Source organism: Alligator mississippiensis, chromosome 1 (genome assembly GCF_030867095.1).
Source record: "Alligator mississippiensis isolate rAllMis1 chromosome 1, rAllMis1, whole genome shotgun sequence".
NCBI classification, from domain to species: Eukaryota; Metazoa; Chordata; order Crocodylia; family Alligatoridae; genus Alligator; species Alligator mississippiensis.
This window is the reverse complement of record NC_081824.1, coordinates 436,989,439-437,016,853: the sequence shown is the minus strand read 5'-3', so window position 1 is coordinate 437,016,853 and position 27,415 is coordinate 436,989,439. Positions and strand designations below refer to the sequence as shown.

General features: G+C 43.1%; 1 protein-coding gene across 3 annotated transcripts in view; it reads right to left on the bottom strand.

Moving 5' to 3' along the window:
• LOC102568925 (protein NPAT) overlaps positions 1 to 27,415 on the bottom strand; it is a 48,393-nt gene that overhangs the window by 4,916 nt on the left and 16,062 nt on the right. For 2 of the 3 annotated variants that reach the window (XM_059720871.1, XM_059720877.1), the window contains exons 8-16: positions 22,498 to 22,654; positions 8,796 to 8,887; positions 8,604 to 8,691; positions 7,794 to 7,890; positions 7,304 to 7,429; positions 4,602 to 6,293; positions 1,284 to 1,399; positions 1,075 to 1,183; positions 448 to 505 (exon numbers count right to left, since the gene is read on the bottom strand). In XM_059720871.1, the coding sequence (XP_059576854.1) occupies positions 448 to 505; positions 1,075 to 1,183; positions 1,284 to 1,399; positions 4,602 to 6,293; positions 7,304 to 7,429; positions 7,794 to 7,890; positions 8,604 to 8,691; positions 8,796 to 8,887; positions 22,498 to 22,654 (2,535 nt within the window). The remainder of the gene's footprint in view (positions 1 to 447; positions 506 to 1,074; positions 1,184 to 1,283; positions 1,400 to 4,601; positions 6,294 to 7,303; positions 7,430 to 7,793; positions 7,891 to 8,603; positions 8,692 to 8,795; positions 8,888 to 22,497; positions 22,655 to 27,415) is intronic. The other variant, XM_006262469.4, reaches the window with a different exon arrangement.

The following is a 27,415-nucleotide window of genomic DNA, read 5'->3' as shown; positions in this document are numbered from 1 at the left end:
GTATTGTGCAAAGTTAATTTTGAGGAACTGTTAGTTCTTTTAAACCTATTTCTCTATTTTGTAAGTATAGCATATATTTGCTCTAACCACAAAATGAAACCAACACGTGGATTCAGTTCATTCAGGTGAGAGCACAAAGCCCTCTACACTACCAAGTTCTGTTGGCAGAGCTATGTCAGATAGATGCATGTAAGGCAGCCAATGCTCAACAGCATAAAACAAACAGAGAGCTCTAGCCTAGCATTGTCACTCCTACAGGCATGCCCTGCTGTGTGCATGTGCAAAGGCTCCAATTCAAAGAAAAACCCTTGAAGACCTCATAGAAACCAAAAAGAAGGAAAAGACCCCTAGAGAGTTAATTCACTGCTGTTTATGAGGTAGTTCTTCCCCCATGTTCTAATAGGAAATCACCAGTCAGCACAAGGCAAGGCAAGTGGTTATACTAACCTTTGTATTCGAGAACTTGGATGGCTCAGAGGTTCTGCTGTACTGCTTGCTGGCTTTCCTGAAGAGTGAAGCTCTCAGTTATTACTATTCACATGTAAAGTAAACCACCTCAGAATGGGTCCAAGAAAGAAACATCCCGCTTCTTAAAAGAACCCGTTCAGGTGGCAGAACAATTCATCAATATAGTAGCTACTTCACAATACCTTTTACAGTTCTAATACTTACAAAAAAGTGGCACACTTGCCACTTCAATGAAACTATGTCATGTTAAAACAACTAGAGCTTTGATTTATAAATGCAAATGGGTAAGTGGAAAGAATCAAATAAATCCAGTGTTGTTTAAATCTGCCATGCAAACAGGCAGTTCTTTGGTCACCTGCAAAGAGAGAGACTGAATGTATATGCAAGGGGCTTGAGAGCACCCACCCCTAGCATCGCTCCCATCCCCTGCTCTGCTCTGCTGTTTGCCCTATTCCATTGTGGACCTGTCTCCTCCCCAGTCTGCCATGTGCCACACACACAAGCCGCCCATGCCCTAAAGTCATTACTTTAAAATCTCCACATAATCAGAATCAACTTAACTCCCTTCGTGTTGAGCTCATGTCTCAAAGACACAAAACACTGTACCTATGTTAGACTTGCTCCTTGCTCCTGTAGTCTTCTGAGCCTTGGGAGGGATAGGTAGTTTAGGAACACTTCTATTGCACACAGGGTTTGAGAAAGGCACGTGCAGAACCTTGAAAAAAGATCATGTGTCACATTATGGTTGGCATGAAAGCTGCTTCCCTCCCCTTTGTTTGACTGCAAAAAGATGCAGATGTTTCAGGGCATTTTACCTGGTGGGAAGGTGCTGAGAAAGTATTTCCATTTTGTCCTACCACTGATATAGGAATCATCCCTACCATTCCTTGCAGAACAGGCTGTACTGGAGATGCAATGATGATCGCAGACCCTACAAGTTAAGTAAATATATTTATGTAGAATAAAAAAATATTTTTTTAAAGGAGAAAAAGGTTCTAAAACTTGCTGCCTCTACACAAAACATAACCAAAAAAAGCTTATTGACAAAAAACCCTGGCTTTAGGATTTGATTACAGCCATGGGCTGATAAAAATGGGACTGTTAATTTTAAAAGAAAATGTATAAAATTTAAATGATAAGAAAATGTGTTTAAAATTTAATCATTGTTAAGTCAAAGATTTATAACCTATTCATATAATTTAAATTAAATAAAAATGAGAATGAGCAGTACATGTATGCTGCCAAAGTTTTAAAGAAACTAACTGCTGAATTTGTAGAACTTACTGGCTAGGCAGCTAGAATGGGAGTTTACTGAAACAAATTTTGAGAGCAGAAGCCTCTTCTGTTAGTTTACAGAATATTTCCTTCATTGCTGTTTACTGAACTAATGCAGTGTTTCTTTAATCAGGATAACTGTATCTATAGAAATATGTAGCAAATCTCTAGAAGTATATAAGAAAAAGGAATGTGAGAGCAGAAGGGAAAGGGGAAGAAAAAACATTCAGAATAGCTCTAGAGCAGGGGTTGGAGCAGTACAGGGAGCTGAGGATAAGTCCTAGGCTGCACCTGGATGTGGAAGGCATAGGGAGGGGAGGGAGATGAAAGGGGAAGGGGCATATCTGCGGGGCACACATGGTGTAACCTAGGGGCTTAGAAGTGGGACAACCCTGTTCTACAGTATCTGTTAGGTTGCTGGAGAGGTAACAGTGAAGTTCTAGTGATAAAAAGGGTTACTTTTACTATCCATAACAGAATCATAGGTGAACGCAGCAAGGACAAAAAAACGTTAAGCAACCTCAAAAAGATTAAGAAGCACTGAACTACTGAAATTCAATGGGAAACTTATTCAAGGTTGTGAAACTAGGAGTTGAAAAAGCAGAAAAGCCTGCTTTTCTCTTCCCATCTAAAAATGGGAGTGAATGAAATCCACTAGTTCTAAATTCTTGAAAGGCAAAATGACTACGGTCCATTCAATTCTCTTATTACAAATTATAACTTCCTTTAAGTATGAAGCATATGTATAAATTTATTTCTTCTGTATCCAGCAAATTGGAGAAGTTTTTTTTTTTAATTAAATACAACAAGCTTTAATTACTGTCAACAAATAATAACATGCCAGAAAAAAGTAAAAAGTCAAAACATTAGAATGGATTATTTAAAACACGATTCAAATTGTTAATTTAAATTGATGTTCCCTGTTACAAGGTTAGAAATCTTCTGACTGCCTGACACAAAGCAGCATGTTATACAGATGATTTTAGCAGTGACTGACTCAAAAGTAAAGTTTCCTTTTTCAGTTAAGTGACTGCACCATCAGTATAATCTTAATGTCAGAAAAAACAGGGAATTTTTTATTAGAGTAAGATTAAAACCTATGAAGTTTAAAAAAAAAAAACCCACAAAAACAACCCACCACTTACAATTGTCAGAACCCATTGTTCATATGCCTATAGTACAGTGGAGAATTCTATACTTTGATACAGAAGGCATAGTCCGTACCTAGAAAAAGTTCCCGCCAAATTGCAGCTTCTTTGCACGGTGCATTTCTCTGCTGCAGAGGAGAGGTGCTCGTTGCAAAGAGTTCCCGCCATTCGTATTATAATTTGAGTCCCACAATTGGCCAGTTCTAAATTATTCACACGTGGCAGCCAGCGATTGGCTTGCTAGCCGTATAAGAGGTTGAAGCAGTTTCCACCCAAGTTGGAGAACTCCACATACACCTCGTGGAGAGCTCTGAGTACACTGTGGAGCCTAGCAAACTCCACACGTGTCTTAGAGCAAACTTAGCGGCCTGATCAACCACTAAGGACTCCCCGTCTCCGACCCAAGGGGGCCTAGCACACCCCCACCCGAGACGTAAGACGACTGCCGGCCCGAACACCCCGACACATTTGCAGACCGACCAAAGCTGTAATTTCTGCCCGACTGCAACTGTAACTGAAGCAAGCTTCTGACCTGCACTGTACAAGCAGTGTAAGTAAAGCAATCTATTTGTTAAATCAATACGCTTGAGTGCCTGATTCCACTCCAGGCGTCACAAGTACCCGCCCACCGACTAGGGCTCCTAAAGCCCCGAGCCCCGCGCCGCGGTTCTCGGCGGCGACAACAATCACAGAACTTAACTAAACAGAGGAGCTACACTGGCATTTTGCAAACTGGACATATTAGACTGACTTTTGATCACATAGTTTGATTTATATTTTTGGAATAAAACTATATTTATATGATAGCATCTACTTTGTATTTAGATCTTATTTTCTCAACTGAACTTTTTGTTGTCTTTTATAGTTTAGCCCAACATCGTAAACATATCTTCAGAGAATAACTTAATTTTATTTCGTGACACTAAGTTGTACATCTTTTAATAAGTTACTGTTGCTTTACAAAAGTAATAACTAAAGTTACAGTTGCATAATAAGTATTTTTCTCCATGTTGTTGACCCTTGTCTTTGTTTGGGCAACTTGCTAGGTATATTGAACAATCTATCCTTCCCTTCTGATATACCTTTCCTGTTTCAATAACCCTCTCTAATACTTGGTCTACTTTAAAAGCTTACTGGTATAATTGCCTTTACCGAAATAATTATACCAATAAAAGCCCAGGCATACATAGCGTTAGGCCAAAATAAAGATCTTTTTATAAAACAAACAGAAGAGTATATAACACCAATTTTTCTATTTGAATGCATTCTTTCCGTTTTAGTCTGTTACTTGTTTCATACTTGACATTCAGTGTGACTAGTTCTCTTCTACCTTTCTTTCTTTTAGAGAAGGAACAGAACCAGCTGTCTTAGGTACTAGAAAAAGTGCTTCTAAGAGCAGATAATCAGATTCTGAAATATGCTTCAGTTGGGGATATTTTTAAAAACAATAGGTCCCTTCCTAACCGTATAACTTTAATAACCGCGATATTTTGCCCCGAAAGACGAGTCTTTAATTCTTCAGCATCACATAATCTGCCAGAGGCAAAAGAAAAGAATAACAAACATTTTATAAGTTAAATTCCTAGTTCGTATCAAGCGCTAGGTAAAATGGTATCTAAAATGAATTTGCTTTTTACTAAGACAGCAAAAATAAGTGAAAGTAGTAAGTACGCCTCAGAAACAGTCCAAGAATAATTCTAGCCGAATTACCTTGTGAAAAGTTGGGAGACATAGCTTGACTTGTTGCAAATGTGCTGCTTGACCTTGGAGGTGTCCGTAACTGTTGTGCTGCTGGAGCTTGGGCAGCAAGGGGCATCGAATTGCCAGGAAATACAACTACATTTGATGGAGTTACTGTAGTGCCCAAGACTGTTGGATCAGTCACACACGTGGCAATATAAAGGTTGTTTGAATTGCCAAAAGCAGTGCTTGTTGTAGGCAGTAACTGTATAAATCCTCCATCCTTGGCAATATTAGTTGTACCAGCAACTGTAAGAACAGTACAGTCTTCATTCTTTGTGCCCACAGTGCTGATAACAGGGTCTTTAGGTCTGAGAACAAGAAGATTCTGTTCTACCAAAGCAGAATCTTCAGAACGTTCAATCTCTTCTGAAGTCAGACACTTGGATGGTCCTGTAGTTTTGGCTGGAGATTTGGTTGGAGAAGATAACACTATTGTTGGCAAATTTTCTCCAGTGATGCTATTAACTGCACTGTTCAGCTCACTGTCTGATGAAATAAATGGGTCATCGCTAATGATAATTTTCAAGGACATTATATTAGCAGGATCTACATCCATAGGTTGACTGCTAGAAGACACACCACCAATCCTTTTGAGCTCAGTGCTAGGCTCATCTGTCGAAGATGCAGTTCCTGGAGGAGAACGGCATGTCTCAACTATGGCAGGATTACTTTCAGTGGATACTACAGAAATTTCTGCACAACTGTCATCACCTGAGGAAAAAGTTACAGTATCAGCATCTGCTTTTGTAGAAGATGAAGGCTCCTGCATTTCCACTTGTGTTTTCTCAGAGTTTGATGATTCTGAATGGAGATTTAAATCCTTTGTGCAAGACTTAAGCGTATGCTGATCACCTGAATAAGGTTTGTTAGAAGTATCTACAACTTCAAGCTGCAACTCTGTTTTCTTTGGATCCAGTAAATTCACCATAGAGTTTTCCCCACAGTCTGACCTTTTATCCTGTTCTTGACAGCTAGAGTGGTGATTAGAATTCTGTTGTAAAACTACAGGCAACATAGGTATATCTTTTGAAACATCCTGTTCGTTTTTACCTGAATCTGCTGACTGATTAGATATTGATGCATTAATTTTTTTCGGCATCACACTGTGACCAGGGCTCCTATGAGAACTTTTGCTATTAAGTTTTTCAGATAATGAAGTATCTGGTGATAAATGACACTCATGTACAGAGTACATTCTATTTTCACTGGTTACTGTGTCTTCATCAAGTGAAGGCAAAGAACTCTGCGGAGTTTCAGAATGATCATACTCCAAACCAGGTCTATTTTGAGCATTATGACTCTGTGGGTCTTTTTCAGTTTCCATAGCTGTTTCACTTTCTGATACCAATTCAGCTGCCTCTTTATTACTGTAAGAGTCCACACAGTGTTCATTACATCTGGTACCAGAACTCTGTTTTTTGTTCGATTCAGTCAAATCAGGCACAGATTCAAAAGCAATCTCAAGCTCCCCAATTTGTTCATCAGTTACTGTTTTAAGTGTTTCAGTCTGTTTTTTTGGTTTGCTACTTCTGGGTAATTGTTCACTAGTTACACTTTTCTGTCCAGTATCACCAGAATCACTGCTGCTGTTCTTCAAAGTGCACACTGCTTCTTCTGGATGATAATCTTTACAGGACAGAGCCCCAGTAGAATTATCCCCTGAAATACAACAAGTTGAATTGTTTCAACATTTCCATAAATCAGATTCCATAGGTTTAAACTAACCATCAATCACCATAGTGGCAAACTGTTTCATAAGTGATTCACTGAAAGTAATGTTTCCACTGTAATCCTTGAACAAGAAAAAGATTTTACTTCTCAGTCAACGAACGGTTGAACTGAACCAATTTTTTTTTAAATGACTCAAATTTTCTGGGCACTTTTTCTACTTTTATTTGGCTCCTTTGTAATGTATTCTCCACCTGACCCCCCTTTTAAATCAATTAGAAGCTACCCATAGAGGACAGGGCAGAGTATAGCACCTAAAACTGGAATGTAAATAGACATTTCATTTGATGCAAGCCTGATTGTCCCAGGGTTTAACCCAGATCAAAACAGGCACAGCACAGTCATTTAGACACATAACACTTCCAAACTGCATTATTGCTCCTGCACTAGAGAGGAACACAGAGCCTGGCCAGCTTATCCTGGGAAAAAGCACAATAACCTTAGAGATGCACAAAGCCATATCTGGGGAAAAAAAACATTAGCATATTTTATCTCTCATATTTCAGAAGGACGAAAGTGGGATGATGGACTTGTACACCTGTACAACCCTGGGACTAAAGCAGTGATTCTCATCCAGTATGCCACAGCACCCTGAAATGCCTAGAGATCCTTTCAAGGGTGCTACACAATGAAAGCAACGTTAGTTGTGCAAACATGATTCACAAGACAAACCCAGAGATTTCAAGTAAGAATCCAGTGTTAAAAACATTCTGACCTGCTGCCGTCTCTCTGACCTCTCTACAACAGAAAAATTGCTCTATTATTTTTCCATAGTTTTCACTTGGGGTTTGTTTGTTGTTAGTTTCCCATGCCTTGTAAATTGCAGGATTGTGGCAACAACATTTAAAATATTAAGCCCTGAATTGCAGAATGAATCAACTATCTGCAGGTATTTTTGTTAAGGACAAAATGGATACAGGAATATAATAAACACCACTTACTAACTTCTTCGGTTTCTAAAGAGCTTTCAAGGGTATTCAGATTATTTTCTTCCCCCACAACTGTACTTTCAACTCCACTCTGACTGGAAACACCATGAGGTAAATTCTTATTAGTCTTGTTCTTACCTATTTCAAAATAAAACAACAATGTGAACATGGAATTAAGAGTTTCAGCTTAAATGCATGCAATTTTCAAATAACATAATTTACATAAAAAGCTTGCATTTAAAAGTCCAAATTATGAAAACACACAAAATTCAGATTCTCACTAGAAATCCACTGATAACTTAAAAATATCTTCATTTTTTTGCAGTAATATTTTACTAGGATTATCCCCAGCCAGGCTAGAAAGGTAAAAGATATATTTGAATAAAATACTGAACAGCAAGGCAAATGCAATCCATCTCCTTGGTTAGGTTTTGCTTTTTCAAGCAACACTTAGAAAGTCCATGGTTTGCAACAGTGCTCGAACAGGGAAAGCATAACCTACCATAATCAAATAAGTCAAAGAGAGCTTGAAATGCAGGATCTGATTCTGTCTGTTCCAAGATATCCTGTATTGCTTCTTCTGACATATGGATTTCACCCTGAGATGCAATAAATCACAGAACTGATTTACAAATTGATTTGCTAAATAATTTGCAAAAAAACTCCTAGGATATAAAACAAACTATTCTTATCAGTAACATTTTACTTAGTAGTACAATCTGAATTGACTGAAACGGAAGTATTCTTCATTACAAATTTAATGCATTAAAAAAGTGATGAGAATTTGGGGAAGCATACATGGAAGATATTAGACACTAAGTATATAATTATTAAAATATTCATATATAAAAGTCAAGAAAAACAGATTTAAATTAATAATAAGCCATGTATTTATACTGGCACAAATCATGCATTTCATCATGACCTCCTTAGCCAAAAGCTAAGGAAATATTAATTATAATCCCAATATTTTGCTTTCAAGTACAATTCACAGATTATAAACAGTGAAATGCACTGTTAGAACTTTTTCATACATAAATTTCAGAATGACAACTCTTATTTAAACCAACTAGGTAAAAGATGCACAGTCCCTAGATCTAGTGGCAGGATGGATTTCTACTACTTGGAAAAGTGCAGTTTAAATCCTAATTTTCCTCAATTTTTTCCATTTGTACTTGAGTTATTTGTAAAGAAAATTGTATTTGCATTAGTGAGTGCAACCATTAAAACCTGTAGATTTGTAACTAAATATGGCCTTTAAAAAGCTCTCTCATATATAACTTTTTTTCATGCCTAAAAAGTGCATGGGTACCTGAAGTCCAAGGATTTCATCAATTGCAGACTCTTGTTCTGCAAGTCCACTGTCGGTTTGTTTGGGAGCCTGAGTAACACTGCCATCACTGGAACACAATTAACAACAGTTTATACAGGACTTGGAAATAAATTGGGCACAGGTCAGGATTTCATGCATACATTTTTTGTTTTTTGTTTTTTTTTTTTTTACCTGCCCAAGAACTTGTTAATATTTTCTGCAAGCTTCTCCTGAAGTGATTTGTTGCTCAGGATTTTTTCTCTGGCATTTTCAATAACCAGTTGCTGGAAAACAAAATTTTAAAGTAAAGTAACCAGATTTACATAAAAAATGGGCTGAGTACACTAACTGTTATGCACAGAGAAAACTCTTCATAAAATAAATTAGACTCTTTATAATAACTACCTTCGTTGTAACCTTGAAAAGAACTGTAGCAGCCAATTCTCCACTACCCGCAACTCCCCTTTCCATGAGATAACAAGATTACAGAGACAACTGGAAGTTGTCTATGTAGATAACTTCCAGTTACTCTTCCTGGTAGACACGCACACTGGCTATTCAAACTGGGAACCTAATATCTCCACTGAGAAATCTAGATCCCCATCTTTAAAATGCACTTTCTACACCATATTCAGGCCTAAACGTCAACTGGCAAAAGTCAGGAAAATCTGGTACATTGTTTCATCCTGCCCACGAAAGGAAGAGTTAAAGCAGGCTAGTGATTTGAGTCAGTGTTGATAATGTTTCTTAAACAATGGCTAGACATATTTCCTCTTGAGCTAGCACCTACTATCAAAAAAAAATGACAAATGCCATCAATAGCTGCCCCAAGAACTTAGAAACTACTGCAGAGTATGGGGGAAAAGGAATAGATAAGATGGTGCACACACACTCAAAACAATTCCCGATTTTTGGCCTCTAACTCAAGCCCCGTGTTCATGCCTGCCCACCCCCGACCCCCTTGCTCCTGCCGCAGCCATTTCCCAGCTTTCCGGCTGTGGAATCAGAAAAAATATATGCCTTAAACTTTGATTATTTTAGTTATAAGATGACATAACTGCTTTGTGTAGAATTGCTGGCTCGGTACAGTAGAACAGATAAGGGCAAGTGTTTGTTCTTTGTAACTCTTCTGCAAATGCTTCGCTCACCGCGGCCTTGAAGGTAGAGAAAAAAAAAGTATGTACAAAGTAGATTTCCAGGTGCAAGAAGGAGGTTTGTGAACTAACCTCACCTCCCTCATAATTCCCATCCTGATTACAGCAAAGAAATAATGAAGTAATATTATAGCCGCTTTTCATGCTAATTTCACTATATGATCACGTGAGTTGTAAGTGACTGTTAAAAAGTATATAAGCCTCCTGATTTTCCTCTTGGGGGGGGACCCCTTCCAAGTGCTTGGGAAATCCATGTCACTTTGGAACTCCCCCTACAGCTGTAGTTTCTTTTGAATAAAAGCTTCTGCTGACCTGACCCAAAAGTACTGTGTGTGTTTCCACGACAATTCCTGGTGCTGTGACTCGGATCCAGAACACAGGCTAAGGAAGGAGGACCGCAGGCTACCCCCCCCCCCCCCCCCCGAACCCTGAGGCGCCAAACTTGAGAGGTAAGAGACCTAATTCAAAATCTCTATTGGGGTTTCGGAGGAGGACTGCCTGTAGGCTCCCAACTTGGCCGTGGTAACTGGATCTGAACCTTGTTAAAACAGGTCAGTCTGAACCTTACTGCCGGCTAAAATTTTCTGTCTGGTAAAGGATCCCATTTTGTGTCTAGTAACGTACGTTTTAGGGAGAAACTGTTTGAGGCACCTTCATCCAACAGCACATCGGGCTTGTAGTTAATTAAATAAGGCGGTGTGGGGTAGGAGGTCTGTCTGACTGAATAAATGTGCATGTGTGTGTGTGTTTAGAAATATGAGCCACTGACCAGGACTGAGACTACGGTTGGGCTCAGCCGCCCCAATTCTGCCTGACAGGGCAGTTTTGAAAGCAAGGGGGCCCAACTGAAACCTCGTGACCCAGTGGACAGGGTGTCTGAGTGATTTTGTCTTTTCCAAACCCCTTGTCCCAGTAGCTTCTGCCGAAAGCAGGAGTGAAAGGATCCCTCTAGTGTTTCCCTCCCCATTTCCATTTTATGAGCCGGTGTCGGGTCAGAAGCCTTTTGTCTGGGCAGTGAAAAACTGCGGGGCAAGGCACTGAGCGGCCCGGACATCCTAAATAAGCCTCTCCTATGTCTCCTTGTGTGACTGAAAATGGGAACAAGTCAGTCTAAACAGGTTCCTGTCCCCCCTAAGGGGACTCCGGCGTACTTTATGTACACACACTATTCTCCCGAGACTTGCAAGTACCTGGATAAGTGGAACTGGTATACTAGGGATGATCCTGTGAAACATTTTCCACAGGAAGGAACATTTGATCAGGATAAAATAGTGCACTTGAGAGGGGCGTTAGAGTCCCGTGGATCCAAAACACCACAAAACCAGTGGGACGCGTTCTTTTATTGGTATGATGAAATGTCCAAAAGGCGGACAGAATCTCAAACTAGGAGCCTAAAAGACTCTCAAGAAAAATTAAAACAGCAGTTAAAAGCTGTTCGGGAGAAATTGGCTGCTCCCCCAAATTACACGCTGGCCACCGCTCCGATGTATCCAGCATTGCCCGGGGCACCCCCACCACTGGAGCCAGCAGAGGATATCCTTGACCTTTGTTTGAACCCTGCTCTCCTGGGACTCCCACATCAGCAACAACCGGTTCAACATCAGGCTGCAGCCCAGGCTAGTGACCCATTAGCTGAAGCTCCTTCAGTAAATCTATCCACGGAGCTTAATAGTCCGGACTCATCCACCATATCTGCCACTTAATCATCACCAGTGTGGCAATTTACTCCTGAGTCACAACCCACCACAGGTGTATTTAAAAAAATGGGAATAGGCATGGAAAGATCTCCCATCAATCTGAGATCCCGAACTGCACAAGTTTACCCCCTAAGACAAATGCCAGGCATTGGCACCGATGGACAAAATATAGTAACTGTGCATGCACCCTGGACTCCAGGTGATCTCTACAATTTAACTCAAAAGTTCCCAAAAATCAGGGAAGACCCAGAAAAATTTCAGGAAGAATTGCAGACTGTTATAAATTGTTATAATCCAACATGGGCTGACATTAATCAGCTCATGCGATCCATTTTGCCCAAGGAAACTATGCTACGTCTGTACGCTGCCTGAACTTGGCCAGATCAAAACCCAGGGATTGGCCAAGACTTTATTGACAAGAGAAATGCTTTGGTTTAGGCAGTTCTCACAATTTGCCCAAAAAAGGCAGACTGGACCAAAATAAATACCTGTAAACAAAACAAAAATGAACACCCCAGTGACTATTTAGAACGCCTCAAACAGGCATTTGAACGATACTCAGGAATAGATAACCCAGTCAGAAATGCTAAACAAGCAATAGTGACAACATTCGTCCAGGGACTTAACCCTAAAATTGCTGAGAAAATTCAAACAGTAATTATTGGTTGGGAAACTAAAGATTTGACCAAAGTCCTTGCTGCGGCTAACCATTTTCATAACAAATTGGAACGGTCTAAAGACAGTGCCGAGTTTAAGTTAATGGCCTTACAGATTTCTCAGTTGCAGGGTCCAGGTAGAGGAAGGGGACGAGGACAGGGAAGGGGAGGCCCGGGTAGATTCAGGGGAAGAGATAGATCCTTGAGCCCACAAAACCCAGGCTATGGGAACCAATGTCATTATTGCAAGCAAGAAGGACACTGGAAATCAGAATGCCCCAACCGCCCCGGCCAAGGACCCAGACCCCAGCCCCCACCTCCACTTCCTGTCAATTTTCCCAGTGTTGAATAGGACAGCCTGAGGGACAGTGACATCATTGCTCCTTTGCTTGCTACTGACCAATCTGGTCCGTTTGTTGAATGCCTTATTTCTGGTAAACCTGTCTCCTGTCTTGTCGACACCGGAGCGTCCCGCTCCACGCTAAAGGCTGCTGAGTTTCCTTTTCTACCTTATTCTCCTGAAACTGTAAATGCTGTCGGTATAGGCGGACAACCTATCCCACATCCCGTCTCTGAACCTGTCTCCATCTCTATTGGCCCTTTATCTGAAAATCATGCCTTTCTTCTTAGCCCCTGTGCACCTGTCAACCTTCTTGGTAAAGATTTGCTGTGTAAACTGGGATGCGTGATTTATTGTAGCCCAGATGGTGTTTACCTTGAGGTACCAGAACATAGGGAAACCGAGCTTGTGGCTTTGCTAACCCAGGAGTACTCTGATCCCGACACTTCCTTCTTGCAAGAGGAACTGTTGGCACGAGTACCTCCACAGCTGTGGTCCACACATGCGAATGAAGTGGGGCACATGCTGAGTGCTGAACCAGTGCGTATCATCCTGAACCCTGCCAAGCCACTTCCTCGTGTCCCACAGTACCCCATCTCAAAGGAAGCTGAGGAAGGGATCAAGCCTGTCGTTTCCTCACTCCTTGAGCAAGGGATTATTGTCCCAATACGCTCCCCTTGCAACACACCTATCCTACCTGTCAAAAAACCTGGTAAAGATACGTATCGCTTTGTGCAAGATCTTCGAGCTGTAAATGCCGCTGTGTTACCCGCTTTCCCCGTGGTCCCTAACCCTGCCACTATTCTTTCCTGTATCCCTTCAGATGCTACATATTTCACAGTAGTGGATCTTTGTTCTGCTTTTTTCTCTATCCCCGTTCATAAGGATAGCCAGTATCTGTTTGCATTTACTTATCAGGGATTTCAATATACCTGGACAAGACTCCCTCAGGGATATACAGAGTCCCCAACCCTGTTTTCCCAGATCCTAAAAAAAGATTTGTATCCTATCACGTTCAAAGGGGGGTCCACCCTTGTTCAGTACGTTGATGATCTATTGTTAGCCTCACCCACTTTAGAGGCCTGTGAGCAAGATACTTTGACACTCCTCACAGCTTTAGCTCAGAAAGGCCACAAGGCCTGAAAATCTAAATTGCAGCTCTGCAAGTCTAAGGTACATTATTTAAGGCATGATATCTCAGCAGGAGAACGACACCTTTCCCCTAATAGAGTTAAAGCTATCTTCAACATTCCCAAACCTATGACTAAAAAACAGATGAGGGGATTCTTAGGTGCAACGGGTTATTGTAGACAGTGGATCCTGGGTTATGCTGCTTTCACAAAACCCTTGCAAGCATTCACTCATGATACCACCCCAGAACCCCTCCCTTGGACTCCTGAAGCCGAACAAGCATTTGTGGCCCTTAAGCAAGCCCTCACTCTTGCTCCTGCTCTTGGACTTCCTAATTATAAGAAACCCTTTACCTTGTTTTGTCATGAACGGGAAGGAATCGCTTTAGGAGTACTCACTCAGCTGCACGGTGAAAAGCATCGCCCAATTGCATATTACAGCTCTGCCCTTGATCCCGTAGCTGCGGGACTTCCTCCTTGCCTCCGTTCAGTTGCAGCTGCTGCCTTGTTGGTTGAAAAGGCAGATTCTCTAGTTTTGGGACACTCTTTAACCATTGCAGTTCCACATGCTGTGATGGCCCTTCTGCTCAAGGGCAAAACTCAGCACATTTCCAATTCCCGTCTTACTAAATATGAGAAACTTCTACTGTCAGCTGCAAATGTAACCTTAAATCGCTGTTCAATTCTGAATCCTGCGTCACTTCTGCCTATTGCCTCTGATGGTGAGCCTCATGATTGCCTGTCTATCACAACTCAATTGTTAACCCCTCGAACTGACCTCAAGGACATTCCTATCCCGAACTCTGACCTTGTTTTGTTTGTTGATGGTTCCTGTCTTAGAAATGATGCAGGCAAATTAGTTGCGGGATATGCCGTATGCACTCAGTATGGTGTTTTGGAAGCCTATTCTTTACCCCAAGCTCGTTCTGCTCAAGTTGCTGAACTCATTGCTTTAACACGTGCTTGCATTCTTGCAAAAAATCAAACCACAACCATTTATACTGACTCTAAGTATGCTTTTGGTGTTGTTCATGATTTTGGACAAATCTGGAAACAAAGAGGGTTCCTCACTTCATCAGGGACCCAAATCAGTCATGGTTGTTATGTAAAAGCGCTCTTAGAAGCTGTTCAATTGCCTCTTGCTATTGCTATTGTTAAATGTAAAGCTCATGAGAAACCCTTTGATGATGTCACACGATGAAATGATCTGGCAGACCGTTCTGCCAGAAATGCGGCCCTTTCTGGCCCACAGGCTCCTAACTCTGTTTTTGTTTGTTTTCCAGCAGACCAGTCTCCTTTGGCTAGCCTTTCAAGTCTGGCCCTTCTTCAAAATCAGGCCCCAAAAAAGAAAATAAATGACTGGCTGCGTGCAGGATGTTCACTGCACCCCGACTCTCTCTGGCGCTCCCCGGACGGCCGCCTGGTGGCGCCTAGAGAGCTTTTGCCACATCTTGCTCGTTTAACCCACTCTGTGGCCCATACGAGCAAAGGAGGAATGACTGTTACAGTACAAAGAAATTGGTTTGCCCCAAATTTTCCTTCCATGGCACAACAGTACTGTAGCTCCTGTCCCATCTGCTTAGCTCACAACATTGGGCAACGGGTAAAAACGACACCCGCAGCCCATCCCCCTCCATGGGGACCGTTTGTAAATCTGCAAATTGATTTTGTGCAGCTACCTAAGTGCTGTCCTTATGAATACATTCTTGTTATTATTGATGTGTTCTCTGGATGGGTGGAAGCCTACCCATGCGTACGTGCTGATTCCATCACTGTAGCAAAGAAATTGCTCAAAGAATTCATCCCTAGATTTGGATTGCCCCTCACAATAGATAGTGACCGTGGCACCCATTTCACAGGACAGATAGTAAAAAACATCTGCCAAGCACTCAACATACAGCAACACCTACACTGTAGTTATCATCCACAGTCAAGTGGTGCTGTGGAACGTAAAAACTCTATTTTAAAAACGCGCATTTTGAAGATTTGTGCTGAAACAGGCCTCAAATGGCTTGATGCACTGCCCATTGCTCTTATGCACATTAGAAACACTGTTAACAGAAAACATGGCCTAACCCCTTATGAAATACTCATGGCACGACCCATGAGGATGCCAGCTACACCACCTGTTGCCCCTCACCAAACAGACCTACAATTAACTGATGAAACTGTACTAAATTATTGCAAGGCATTAATGAAGTATGCCAGGTCTGTTCATTCACAGGTCCAAGAAGCCTTACCTCAACCACCGGATGTTCCCTGTCACAACCTCGAACCAGGGGATTGGATCTACGTAAAGGTCTATCAACGGAAAAACGCACTTCAACCCAGATGGAAAGGACCTTTCCAGGTACTTCTGACCACTAATTCTGCTGTTCGTTGCCAAGGTCACCAAACGTGGACTCACGCCTCGCACTGCAAGAAGGTATCACCTCCATTGGACCCCGAAGCAGCTGTATTCCAACCAAGGTTGGGATCTTTCCCTGAGGCCAAGGACAAAGACCCTCAGGACCTCACTCAGGCAAGTGAGGAGCATCAGGGTGCAAGTGCTAGTAACCTCTCCCCTGCACCCAACACCTCAGCCAGCTGGATTCATCAGTTGAAGAACGAAGATATCATCTTCGGCCTCGAAGAAAGTGAACGCTCCCATTCGGAAGATCACCACCTCGATCAAGACCAAGAGCCGACATTATCAGTCCTTTAGGTAACTTGAGCCCAGAGGACGAAGAAAGACTTTGGCTGCCATCCTGGGTTTGGCTGGTAGTGTTCTTTTTCTTACTGGTGCTGGTTATGTTTGTTGTTAAGATTCTTTGTCCCTCCTGTATCTAAAAATGGCACTGATATCCTTATATATCACACTTGGGTATCTCAATATCACCCAAGGGGGGTGGGAGAAAAATTTATATTTGCAGATCTCCCATGCGGTGGCTCAAGCTGGAAATAAAAGTGACTGCTGGATATGCTTTCACAGCCCAGCACACCTACACCAAGGAATCCCAATGATCGGAATACCAGTATCCCTCCAGCAATGGGGAACAATAAACGGCGGCTTCGTTAGACACTACTCATTAGCTGCCCATCGGTCCGCTCCTAAAGAATGGAGGGCCGCCCCTGCTAACTGGATAATATCCCCAAGAGTAGAGGCGCCTTTCTGTTACAGATCCAACAACACCGGAGCTTATAATAAAGCCACACCTGTAGGACACTACCCTCATTGCCTAACTACTCTAGATTATAGCCCTAGTAGCACCAGTGGAATCCTGTTGGGTAACGTACCCTCTCTCAATTGTACAGGATTCATGGTCTACAACTTTTCTAAGGAACCTCATGTTGCTCTCATTGCAAACAGATCGGAATTTTACATTCACTCCAATTTTACTTCTTGTAATATATCTCGGTCCAGCAGGATAGCAGCTGAACGTGGACCGTCCTATACGATGCATATCAATCGAAAGTGCCGGATAGGGCACAACAACTGTCGAGATTTGAGTACCCTTTCTGCCCCAGGCCTTTACTGGCTCTGCGGAAACAGGGCTCATAAAATCTTGCCCTGGAATTGGGTGGGGACATGCACTCTTGGACGTGTTATCCCTGGTTTCGAAATGCATAGTGCAATATATCTGGAACAAGTAAAAAATTTCAACCATCACATGAAAAGGGCAGTTAACCCCTTAGCTACCAGAAACACAGGGTTCCATCGATTTGTGAGAACCTTCATACCGTGGCTTGGAGTAAGAGAATTGGAACTAGCCATAATTAACATTTCAGCCACAATGGAAGCTATGGGAAATGCCACTGCGGATGCAATTCAGGCTCTGCAAAAAGAGATCTCCCAGATCTCACAAGTAACTATACAACACCGCATAGCCCTAGATTACCTATTGGTATCCCAGGGAGGAATATGTGCCTTAACAAACTCCACCTGTTGTGTCTATGTCAATCAGGACATGCGAATCGAAACTGACATTCGCAAAATCCGAAATCAGTTAAGGGTCCTACATCAAGTGGCCTCAGAAAATACTGAGTGGGGTCTAGAAGAAATGTGGTCTTGGCTAACCTCCTGGCTCCCAGATTTCGGGGCCCTTGGCAAGAAAATCCTGTATGGAATATTGTTTGTCTTGATAGTTCTGATAATGTTCTATGTCTTAATGCAACTGATCCTCTGCTGCGTCAAAGCCAGCAGGGGAAGCTTTAGCAAGGCAAGAAAACCCACAGCAGAGTCTAGAATAATGGTGTTACAAAAGTGTGAGCAGACTGAAAGAAAACATGAAAGGCTGCATGATGAAATAGAGGGGCTCATGAGAATGAAAATTTAAGGCTAAAGTGAGACTAAATAGTCTCAAAGGGGGGGGCTGTGGAATCAGAAAAAATATGCGCCTTAAACTTTGATTATTTTAGTTATAAGATGACATAACCACTTTGTGTAGAATTGCTGGCTCTGTACAGTAGAACAGATAAGGGCAAGTGTTTGTTCTTTGTAACTCTTCTGCAAATGCTTCGCTCACCGCGGCCTTGAAAGTAGAGAAAAAAAAAGTATGTACAAAGTAGATTTCCAGGTGGAAGAAGGAGGTTTGTGAACTAACCTCACCTCCCTCATAATTCCCATCCTGATTACAGCAAAGAAATAATGAAGTAATATTATAGCCGCTTTTCATGCTAATTTCACTATATGATCACGTGAGTTGTAAGCAACTGTTAAAAAGTATATAAGCCTCCTGATTTTTCTCTTGGGGGGGGGGGACCCCTTCCAAGTGCTTGGGAAATCCATGTCACTTTGGAACTCCCCCTACAGCTGTAGTTTCTTTTGAATAAAAGCTTCTGCTGACCTGACCCAAAAGTACTCTGTGTGTGTTTCCACGACACTGCCTGCCGCCACTGCTTCTCCCCATCTACCCGTCAGCTGATCTGGCACCACATTGTTTCCCAGCTGCATTACTGGACCACAGGACTTAGCAGGAGCTGGCCCAGCCCCCACAATTCTTGGCTGGCTCCATGCAGTGCTGGCCGGGCCAACTCCTGCTGCATCCTGCGGTCTCAGCTGTGCAGCTGTGATGTGGTTCTGGAGCAGCCCGGGGGGGACAAGATAACAGAGAAGCGACGGCAGTGGGTGGGAAGGTAGGGAAGCAGCAGAAGGGCAGAAGTGGCAAGGGGGGGGGGGGGGCGGCAGCAAGCAGGAGCACAGGGTCTGCATCAGTGCCCTGGGCCTATGAGCATAGAGCCCAGGCTGGCAGGAGCTGTGGGCAGTGAGGGACAGGGAGAGAGTATGAGCATGTGTATGTTCGTAAGGCAAGTCCCACGTGCACATCCCACCATATATATGTACCCACACACCCCCATGCACAACCCAGCCACCCTCCCCCTCCATACATGCCACAACCCTCCCCCCCACAAACCCCATACCCACCCACACCCCACATATACACAACCACATGCTCCCCCACCCCACATACAGACCCACACCCCACCAACCCCATACACACACCAGCACCCTCCCCCACACCTCACATACCCCACAAACCCATACCCTCCCACCCACATCCCATTACAATATACAAGAGTAAGACTTCATTTAAGTTATTATACAATCATTTAAGTTATTATACAATCATCTCTATGAACACTACACAAACACATGTAAATCAAGACAAAAATATTTTTGAAATCAAATTAATGAATGTTGTAGTAGATGTTTGATTTTTAGAATATAATTTGGTATTTTTCTGGTTTGAAATGGCAAATCCCCCTGCTGACAGGAGTACTTCCAAGGGCATGGGAGGGACTTCTGGAGGCAAAGGTCAGGGGCTAGGGAGTGGGACTTCTGGTCCCAAGACAGTGACCAAGGGAGGGGCACTTGTCAAGGGGCAGGGCTACCCATACGGCCCTCAACAGCTTGCCAAAACTCAGTAAACTGTCCTTTAGCCAAAATAATTGCCCACCCCTGAATACTCTGGGAAACTTGGCTTTGCTTTCACTAAGTTTCTTTAGAAGTTGCACATTGCACACATACCATATATTTTGTAAAGCATTTCTATCTATTTTCAGTACATAGGCATGTGCAAGAATATTGGCGGTGTAGTGTTACGCCTCAGCTCTGTGTTCTTAGGCAACCCTGGCATAGGATGCAGTCTGTCTGACTCACAAGGACTCACCCCCCCCTCCCTCCCCTCCTCTACATAAACGAAACTGATTAAGATGCAGTGGGAGACGCACCTAAGACCCTCCAGATAAGGGTGACAAAAGTGAAACAACTGCCCTAAGTCTCATTTGCGTCCGAGATGGAACCAGATGACCATTCATTTACATGAGGGATGGAGAACAGAAAGCCTGAAGCAGAGACTGCAGTGAATTCTGGGACCAGAGAAGCAGGGGAACACTGCATGATGGGGAATCTGTGCTCCAAATGTTAATCAACCCATGTCCACACACCCAGCTCAGTATTTATCAGACCAGTTCTAATCTGGATTTACTAAGAACTTTTCCCCTCCCAGACACACACACACCTCTAAGTTTAATAGGCATCTCAGGCTGTACATTCCCTGGTCCCACTATGGGAGGCCTATTTAAACTTGATTGACTAAAACTCAGTTGCCGGGTTAGGGAATGCTGAGGCAAGAGACCGAGTCGGGGGGGGGGGGTATGGGCAACATTTGAACAATGGTTAAGGGTTCATCACAGTGTCCAGCCCATTGGAGCCCTAATCACAGGTGTTGTCATACTTTTCCCAAGAAGACTGGTGGGAGTCCTCTCCACAAAAGGTTATGAACACCCCAATAATTGCTTTAAGTCTGTTAAAAGACTATAGTAAGATCTGGAAAAGTCATGCTAAGCTGAGGCTTGTGCACAACAAGTAAAAATCCAAAATCCTGATGCTGCAAGCTATCTATTGTTTCTGAAGAAACCATGAGATATCCCATCAGTATATCTGCCATCCATAGGAATTTCAAGCTGGCTCCCAAGTATTTGGTTACTCCCTAATCTTAAGTGTTTCCTGATTATCAATCAGTTTCCTGAGATGTTCCAAACCAGATAACCCCTTGTCAATAGAAAAGACAATGATTTACACAATTAAGGATGCTTTGAAGTAGCTGAACTGAGGGTATAAAAAAAAAAAGTGCGCGCGCTTCAAGAATAAGAGAGAGGTGCTTCAAAAGAGAAGAAAGAAAAAGAAAACTCCTGTGCTGACACCATCCCCTGTTGTTCTTGGGACGCTGGAAGAACAGATCATCTCCCTTCAAGGACTGTGCCTGTCAGCTTTGTAGCCCGAGTACCTTGGACTGGTGAGATCCCAGTGCTCTCTCTCTCTTTTCTCTCTAGGCATAAACTTCTGAACCTGAACTGTATCAGTTAAGCTTGAGCTAAGTTTCCCCAAATACTTAGTGAAACCAGGGTAGTACTGTAATTGTTTGTGTTTGTTTTTCTTTTGCATGTGTTATTATTAGTACCATTATATATTTCATATGCTTAGCAATAAATAACTTTTATAGTCAGACTGGTAGTAACTGGGTATATTTTTCCTTCTCCGCTTCTCTTTCCTCCCGTGCTCTACAGCAACGCTTCTTTTACCTGAGCTAAAGATCCCTGTGAAGCCCAAAAATATTGTGGGGTCTGCTCATCAAGAGGCCAAAGATTGGGACGTGCTGAGTTTCAAACGCATAAGGGGATCAGCTTGTACAGGCTGATTGACCCAGTTTGACTCAGACGTGCCCTTATGAACTGAATGCTGGCCCATGAGGGTGTCAGCTGGACACCCAGCTGGATTCAGAGGGATTTTGTTTACCTGTGTGCTTGTGTCTGAGTGCATTTTATTGTTGCTCTTATGAACTGATTCTTGGCATATGAGGGTGTCAGCCAGTCCATGCTGATCAGCCTGGCCAGGTCAGGCGTGTCACGTTAATTTGTGTGTGTTTGTGTGTATGACTGATTTGGTGACTGAAGGAACCCAGTCCCATTAAAATTGAGTCCTGCAAGATAGCTCCATTGGGGGTGAGGGCTTGCAGAGGGGGGAGATACAGCTCTGTATAGTAACACAAGCAGCACATTGACAGAATTACCAAGACCGGAGAAATTATTCCTAATGGATGAGCACACCCCAAAGTAATGGGCAAATCTGGTAACAGTAGTCATAAGGGACAGTGACGTGTTTTCTATACAAGCCCTTTACTTTGGCCCTTCTGAATGTCACAGTTTTGAGATGCCTCTGTTCAAATAAATTGTAGAAACTTAGTAACTCCAGAAATGTGCAGGAAAAAGCCCTCTTCTGCATAAAACTTCTAATATGTAAAAAAAAACAACACCCCAAAACCCCAAGAATGTTCACCTTTTTCTGAAAGCTTAAACAAAAACGGTTCAACCATGAACAACAAAACAGAAAAGGTTGGGGCTGAAACGAAAGCTGGAAAATGTTAGTTTTTGAGGTCAGAGTGCCAGATAATTATGAAAGACTAAAAGCACTGGTAGAGCAGAAGCTATTAACGTAATCGTAATCACAGTGGTGGGCTCTGCTCCTGCTTAGTTGAAAAGAAAGCTATCTGATGTCAGAATCAATAGTTTCATTTTGCTTCCTAAGCTAAACATAGCATCAAGAAAAAAATATCGAGACAAAGAACTTAACTGATAGATTAACAAGATGGTAAGGAGTGATCAATTGGGTTCTGACAGCTTAAAGGCTATATTTATTCTTAGCAGGGTCAACAATCATTTAATGATTCTCTAGCTATACATGTCATACTTGGATGATTGTGCCCTTAGCAAGAACCAATTCAAACTGTAATAACCTTTGTTTTAACCATCAAATCACACATCTAATTTGTTGACTGAAGTTGCTACAGCAGTTCCATGACAGTTATAACATGCAACATATAACTTTTTTTACTCAGTTTCTTGAAAACACCTCTCATAAATGATCACTTATACTTACTGGGAAGTTGCCATCTATGAGTTCTTGGAGTGGCTCGCTTTCTTCTTCCGCTATCATCTCAACAGATTCTTGGCAATTTTTACTTTGTGAATGAGGTGCAGGTGATGTAACACTTTTTCTTTTCTGAGAGTCACTAAAACATTTTAGAAATATAATACTGTATTTTGTAAAAGTGGGTTCACTGCAAGCATGGAAGGGAAAAGATTCTGTCTCCAAGAAGTTAAACATGCATCTCACAATCAGAAAATGTTAAGCAATAAAATTGACATATTCACAATACAAAAAAATGGTTTAAATCATGTTATATGGGTGTACTCGGCAATATGTTTTGCACTATGGCAAAAAACTATCAAGATTATATGCAGGCTGAATGAATTGGAAACATGTAACAATTAAATCTAGGGGTGCACTGACAGATTTTTGGGGCTGATACCAACAGCCGATTTTTAAGGAGGCATAACGGCCAATACTGATTCAATTTCCAGTACAGCTTGGAAAGCTGCATACAGCTGGTAGTCTGTTGTGGTGTAAGGGGAGCAGGGAGACAGGAGGAATGGGGGCACAGATCAAGGCATTCATGGTTAGGAAGGGAGTGGGGCTAGGGCTGAGGCAGGCGCTGCCCAGCTGGTGTGGGGTGGGGCGCAGAACAGAGCTGCGGTTTATCTAGGGGGCGTGGGAAGGGGGGCAGTTCCCACTGCTGCGCGCACCCCAGGAGGGCATGGGGGCAGTGGGGGGCTTGTGCCCCCTAGATCTGCATGGGGCAGGCCACCGCTGTGGACTGAGGCTGCACCGGGCACTTCCTGGTAGGGGCTGGGCTGGACTGTGCTCAGGACAGGTGGTAGTGGTGCACAGTCCCCTTCCCAGTGCCACCACCACCCATCCTGAGCGCAGCTTGGTCAAGCCCCCACACTGGGAAAAGACCAGCACAACCCCAGCCCGCCCCATGCAGATTCCCCCCCCACATGCCCTCCCAGGGTGTGCACAGCAGTAAGAGCTGTCCCCCCTCCCCACGCCGCCCCCAGACGTGCCACGGCTCCATCCCACACCACACCTTGGCCCAGCTGGGCAGCGCCTGCCCCAGCCCCACTCCCTCCCTCACTGTGGGTGCCTTGATTTGCCCCCCTGCCCCCACACCCCTATTCCCTCCCCACTGCCCTTCCACCACACCAGACTTACCAGCTGCATGCAGTTCACCAAGCTGCTGCACCATGCTCCTCACCGCCTACGTGCTGCACTGTGGCTGCATGCGTGCACAGGCCATTTATTGGCCACATTATTGGCCACATCCAGCCAATTTCTGACAAAGCCAATTTTCTTTATATCGGTGTCGATTCAATATTGGATCAATGTATCGGTGCACCTCTAATTAAATCCAATGTCCATCAATTCAAAACACTGCACGCTGAAGGGAAAAATGTTCATGTACCTTCCAGGATTCTAACTTAACCATACAATTCAAGAAACAGAAGTATCATTACTGACAGCTGGAGACCTCAACACCATGTGCAGCTGTGGTCAATAAAGCCCCAAGATGCTATACTGCATAATAAACTGGATGCTGAATAATATAATGCCTGTATGTCTATCAACAGTGCAGCCTCATCTGGGAACACTGCATGTAGTACTGGTCACCTTATTTCAGAAGGCTACTGAAGCACTGGAGAGTGATTCAAAGAATGCAAAAATAATTTAAGGGTACAGAAAAACTCATAAGCAGAGATACTGAAAACACTGAGACTGTTTACCATATAAAGGAGACACATCAAAGGGAGTATGATAAAAGTGTATAAAACAATTAATTGTAGGGGTGCACTGATAAACATTTTTTAGGCCGATACTGATGGCCAATTATTAACCAGCCATATTGGCTGATCCCAATCCAATTGCCAATATGCAGCCTGGCAGCTTGGAGAGCAGTGCCCCGCCAGTAAATCTGGCACACAGGGAGGGAAGGGGCATCAGGGGACAGACTGAGGCTTCCATGGGGAGGGAGGGCATGGGGCTAGGGCAGGCGCTGCACAGCCGGGGCAGGACACGACAGCTGTGGCTCGTTTGGGGTGAAGGGGGTAGCTCCTGCCACTGCACACGCCCCCCAGGGAAGCATTGGGGGTCACATGCCTCCTGGATCTGTGCACGGGGCATGGGCGGGCTGCCACCACATGCTTGGGGGTGGGTTCTTTCTGGCGGGGGACGGGGGGTGTCCTGGGCCGGGCCTGTGCTCAGGGCAGGCAGTGGCAACACTGGAAGGGTGGGAGGGGATCTATGGCAAATTTTGAGGGTGGCTATAACTCAGCCCCGACTTTTAGCACCACCAGCCCCAAGCAGTGCCCCAGCCCAGGCCCCTCCCGCCAGGAAGACCCCAGCACCAGCCCTAAGTACGCAGCAGCTGTTAGGGTAGCTTGTTATATTTTATGCTTTAAAGTTGCAGCTGTTTATAGAGCGGTGAATTATAGCGTTGTTTAAAGTTGTCTTTACATTCAGCCTAAAGTTCCATATAGTCTCATTGTTATCTTAACGTTTCATTTTGCTGGTGTTTGCAATATCAGCTGGCCTTGTTTCTTGCAAACAGTTTATGGCCTTGAGTTTGCTCGCATGATGTTTCTTTCCTTTTTCTATCACTGCGAGAAGTTTTTCTAACACAACATAGTAATAGTTTTGTTACTAGCTCAAATTAACTGAACTTGGCACTAACCAGCTGAATCAGAGGGATAAAATGATGGGATATGTTAATGAAAGGTGATAAAGACCAATGGACAATTTAAAGTAAGACACTGGAAAAAGGCCAAATTAAGAGGTGTGCTCGTAATGGGGATGTTGAACAAAGGAATATGCTGACAGGATAAAATATAAACAATATGCTGACTGCAGAGAGACCAATCCAAAAGCAAAGAGTCAAAGGAGTCAAGTTAAAGAAAAGCATAAAAGGGGGAAGCAAAAAAGTTAAGTATGTCATCGTCGTCATCATCATTTACATCATGAATCCAGCTTTCAACACCTGTCTGGATCATCCCAGCCAACAACGCACTCTTTGCTTCAGGAACTGAGTGGCCATCTTTTCTGCGAGACAAAGTAACATCTGGGATTGAGTGAGATCATTGTACTAAGTGTTTTTCCCTCTCTGAATATAGAAACTGCTAAGATAATACTTGTACTAATATTTGATTTTAGGACACTGAGTTGTCCGTGTTCATATTTCATGTTTCATTTAAGGGTTAAGTGTGCTTTAATGATCCCTAAGCACTATCTGCTGATCAGTAGTGTGAGCAGTTGGTGGAGAACTCAGCAAAAACCAGAATTAACCCTTTCATGAAGGTAGAGCTGTTGGAAAAATGAATGGTACTCAGTCTCATGACAAGACAGGTTTCTTATCTTTTCTGTTGAAAGGGTCACAACCTTTACAGATTAAGGCACTGAGAAACTAGAAACTATTGTTGCTGTTTGTCCTCTGGACAGTGAAAACACAGAAAGCATGTTTCTGAAAAAGAAAGCTTCATTGGGAAATTACAAAGGACAGTTAACCTTTTGTACAATGACAACACCCAATATATGGCTAGATGAGAAGGAGGTGCAGGAGAGCTTTTTTTTCCAGTCGGTGAAAAGGAAGGGGCTTGGTCCATGGAAGCCTGGGGCTTTTCGTAGAGTGGATGGATTGAAAGATGCATGTAAGGCATACATGATGTATGTTACTAATGGTAAGCCCTGACCAAAAAAAAAACAAAAGAAAAGCAGCAGTTAGGTGAGCTCTCTGGATAGCTGCAGAGGGAGCTCGGGAAATTGTTATTCAGTCCCAAGAGAAGGTACAGGCATTGAGAGACCAAGTTAGAGATCTGGAAGAATAGGTTAAGCAGTTGAAAAATCATCACTGTCAAATGACTGCAGAAGCTTTGCAGGCAGCTGTTGTACAGAAGGCAATAGCAGAAGAGAAAGATGCATTAAAAAGTGAATGTAAAAGATTGGAAAGTGAACTTCAGCAGCGTAAAGAAAATCTTGCTGAAGCGCAGGCAGGAATGCGAGCAGTTATAAGGGATGCTAAAGAGCAGAATGGGTCAGAGGTAGACCACCAGCATTGTCAAGAGGTGATTTATAGCCTTCAGGCTCAGTCGCAGAAAAAGAGGGGAGTTGTGGTGGCTGTCACAGCTGGTTTAAGGCAGCCTTGTAACTGGGGTGAAAACATTTGGTTGGATCCAGATTCCCCAGACCCAAGTGAAGGCAGGGATCTACCTGAAGATGCAAAAGCTTTGAATGCTTATGTTCTTTTGAGCCAGGAGTTGCATGACATGAAGGAAAAGGTAGAGCGGTGTCCTATGGCTCCAGTAGTGACACATCAGATTATAAAGATGGAACAAACTCCAGCTGCAGGGAGTAGATGGTAATGTACTGGATCAGCAGCAGCGCAGGGTAGAACAGACTGTTGCCATTACTGCTCCATTAGCACCAGAACAGGTGAAAGCAGCAGCTATGAATTTAGGTCCATTGAACAAGGATACAGCAATTCAGTGGGTTGCAAAGTGTTTAGGTCAAACAGGATGGACTGTTTCTGATTGTCAAGCTGTACCTAGAGCTTGCTGTGATTCAGAGGACTGGTCACCAATTAAGGCAGCCTTGAATGGTGGACAGCCAGTTGAAAATAACTTATACAGATGGACCTTTTTGGAAGTTTGGCACTCCTCAGCACAAGACGGGATTCAGAGAAGGAGGTACAAGTAGAGGTCGAGCACCCAGAGGTAGGATGGAATATGGAATCTGCAGAGAGGGTCAGAATGAGGAAGGTCACGATTCCTTCCAGACAGAGGTCTGGAAGAAACTGATGTCTATAGGGGAAGACAGAAACAAGTGGAATGGGACTCCCACTAATGCAATGATGAAGTGATTGGTAGAGCTTATTCAGACAGAAGAGTTAGTGGAAGGAGCAGAGCCA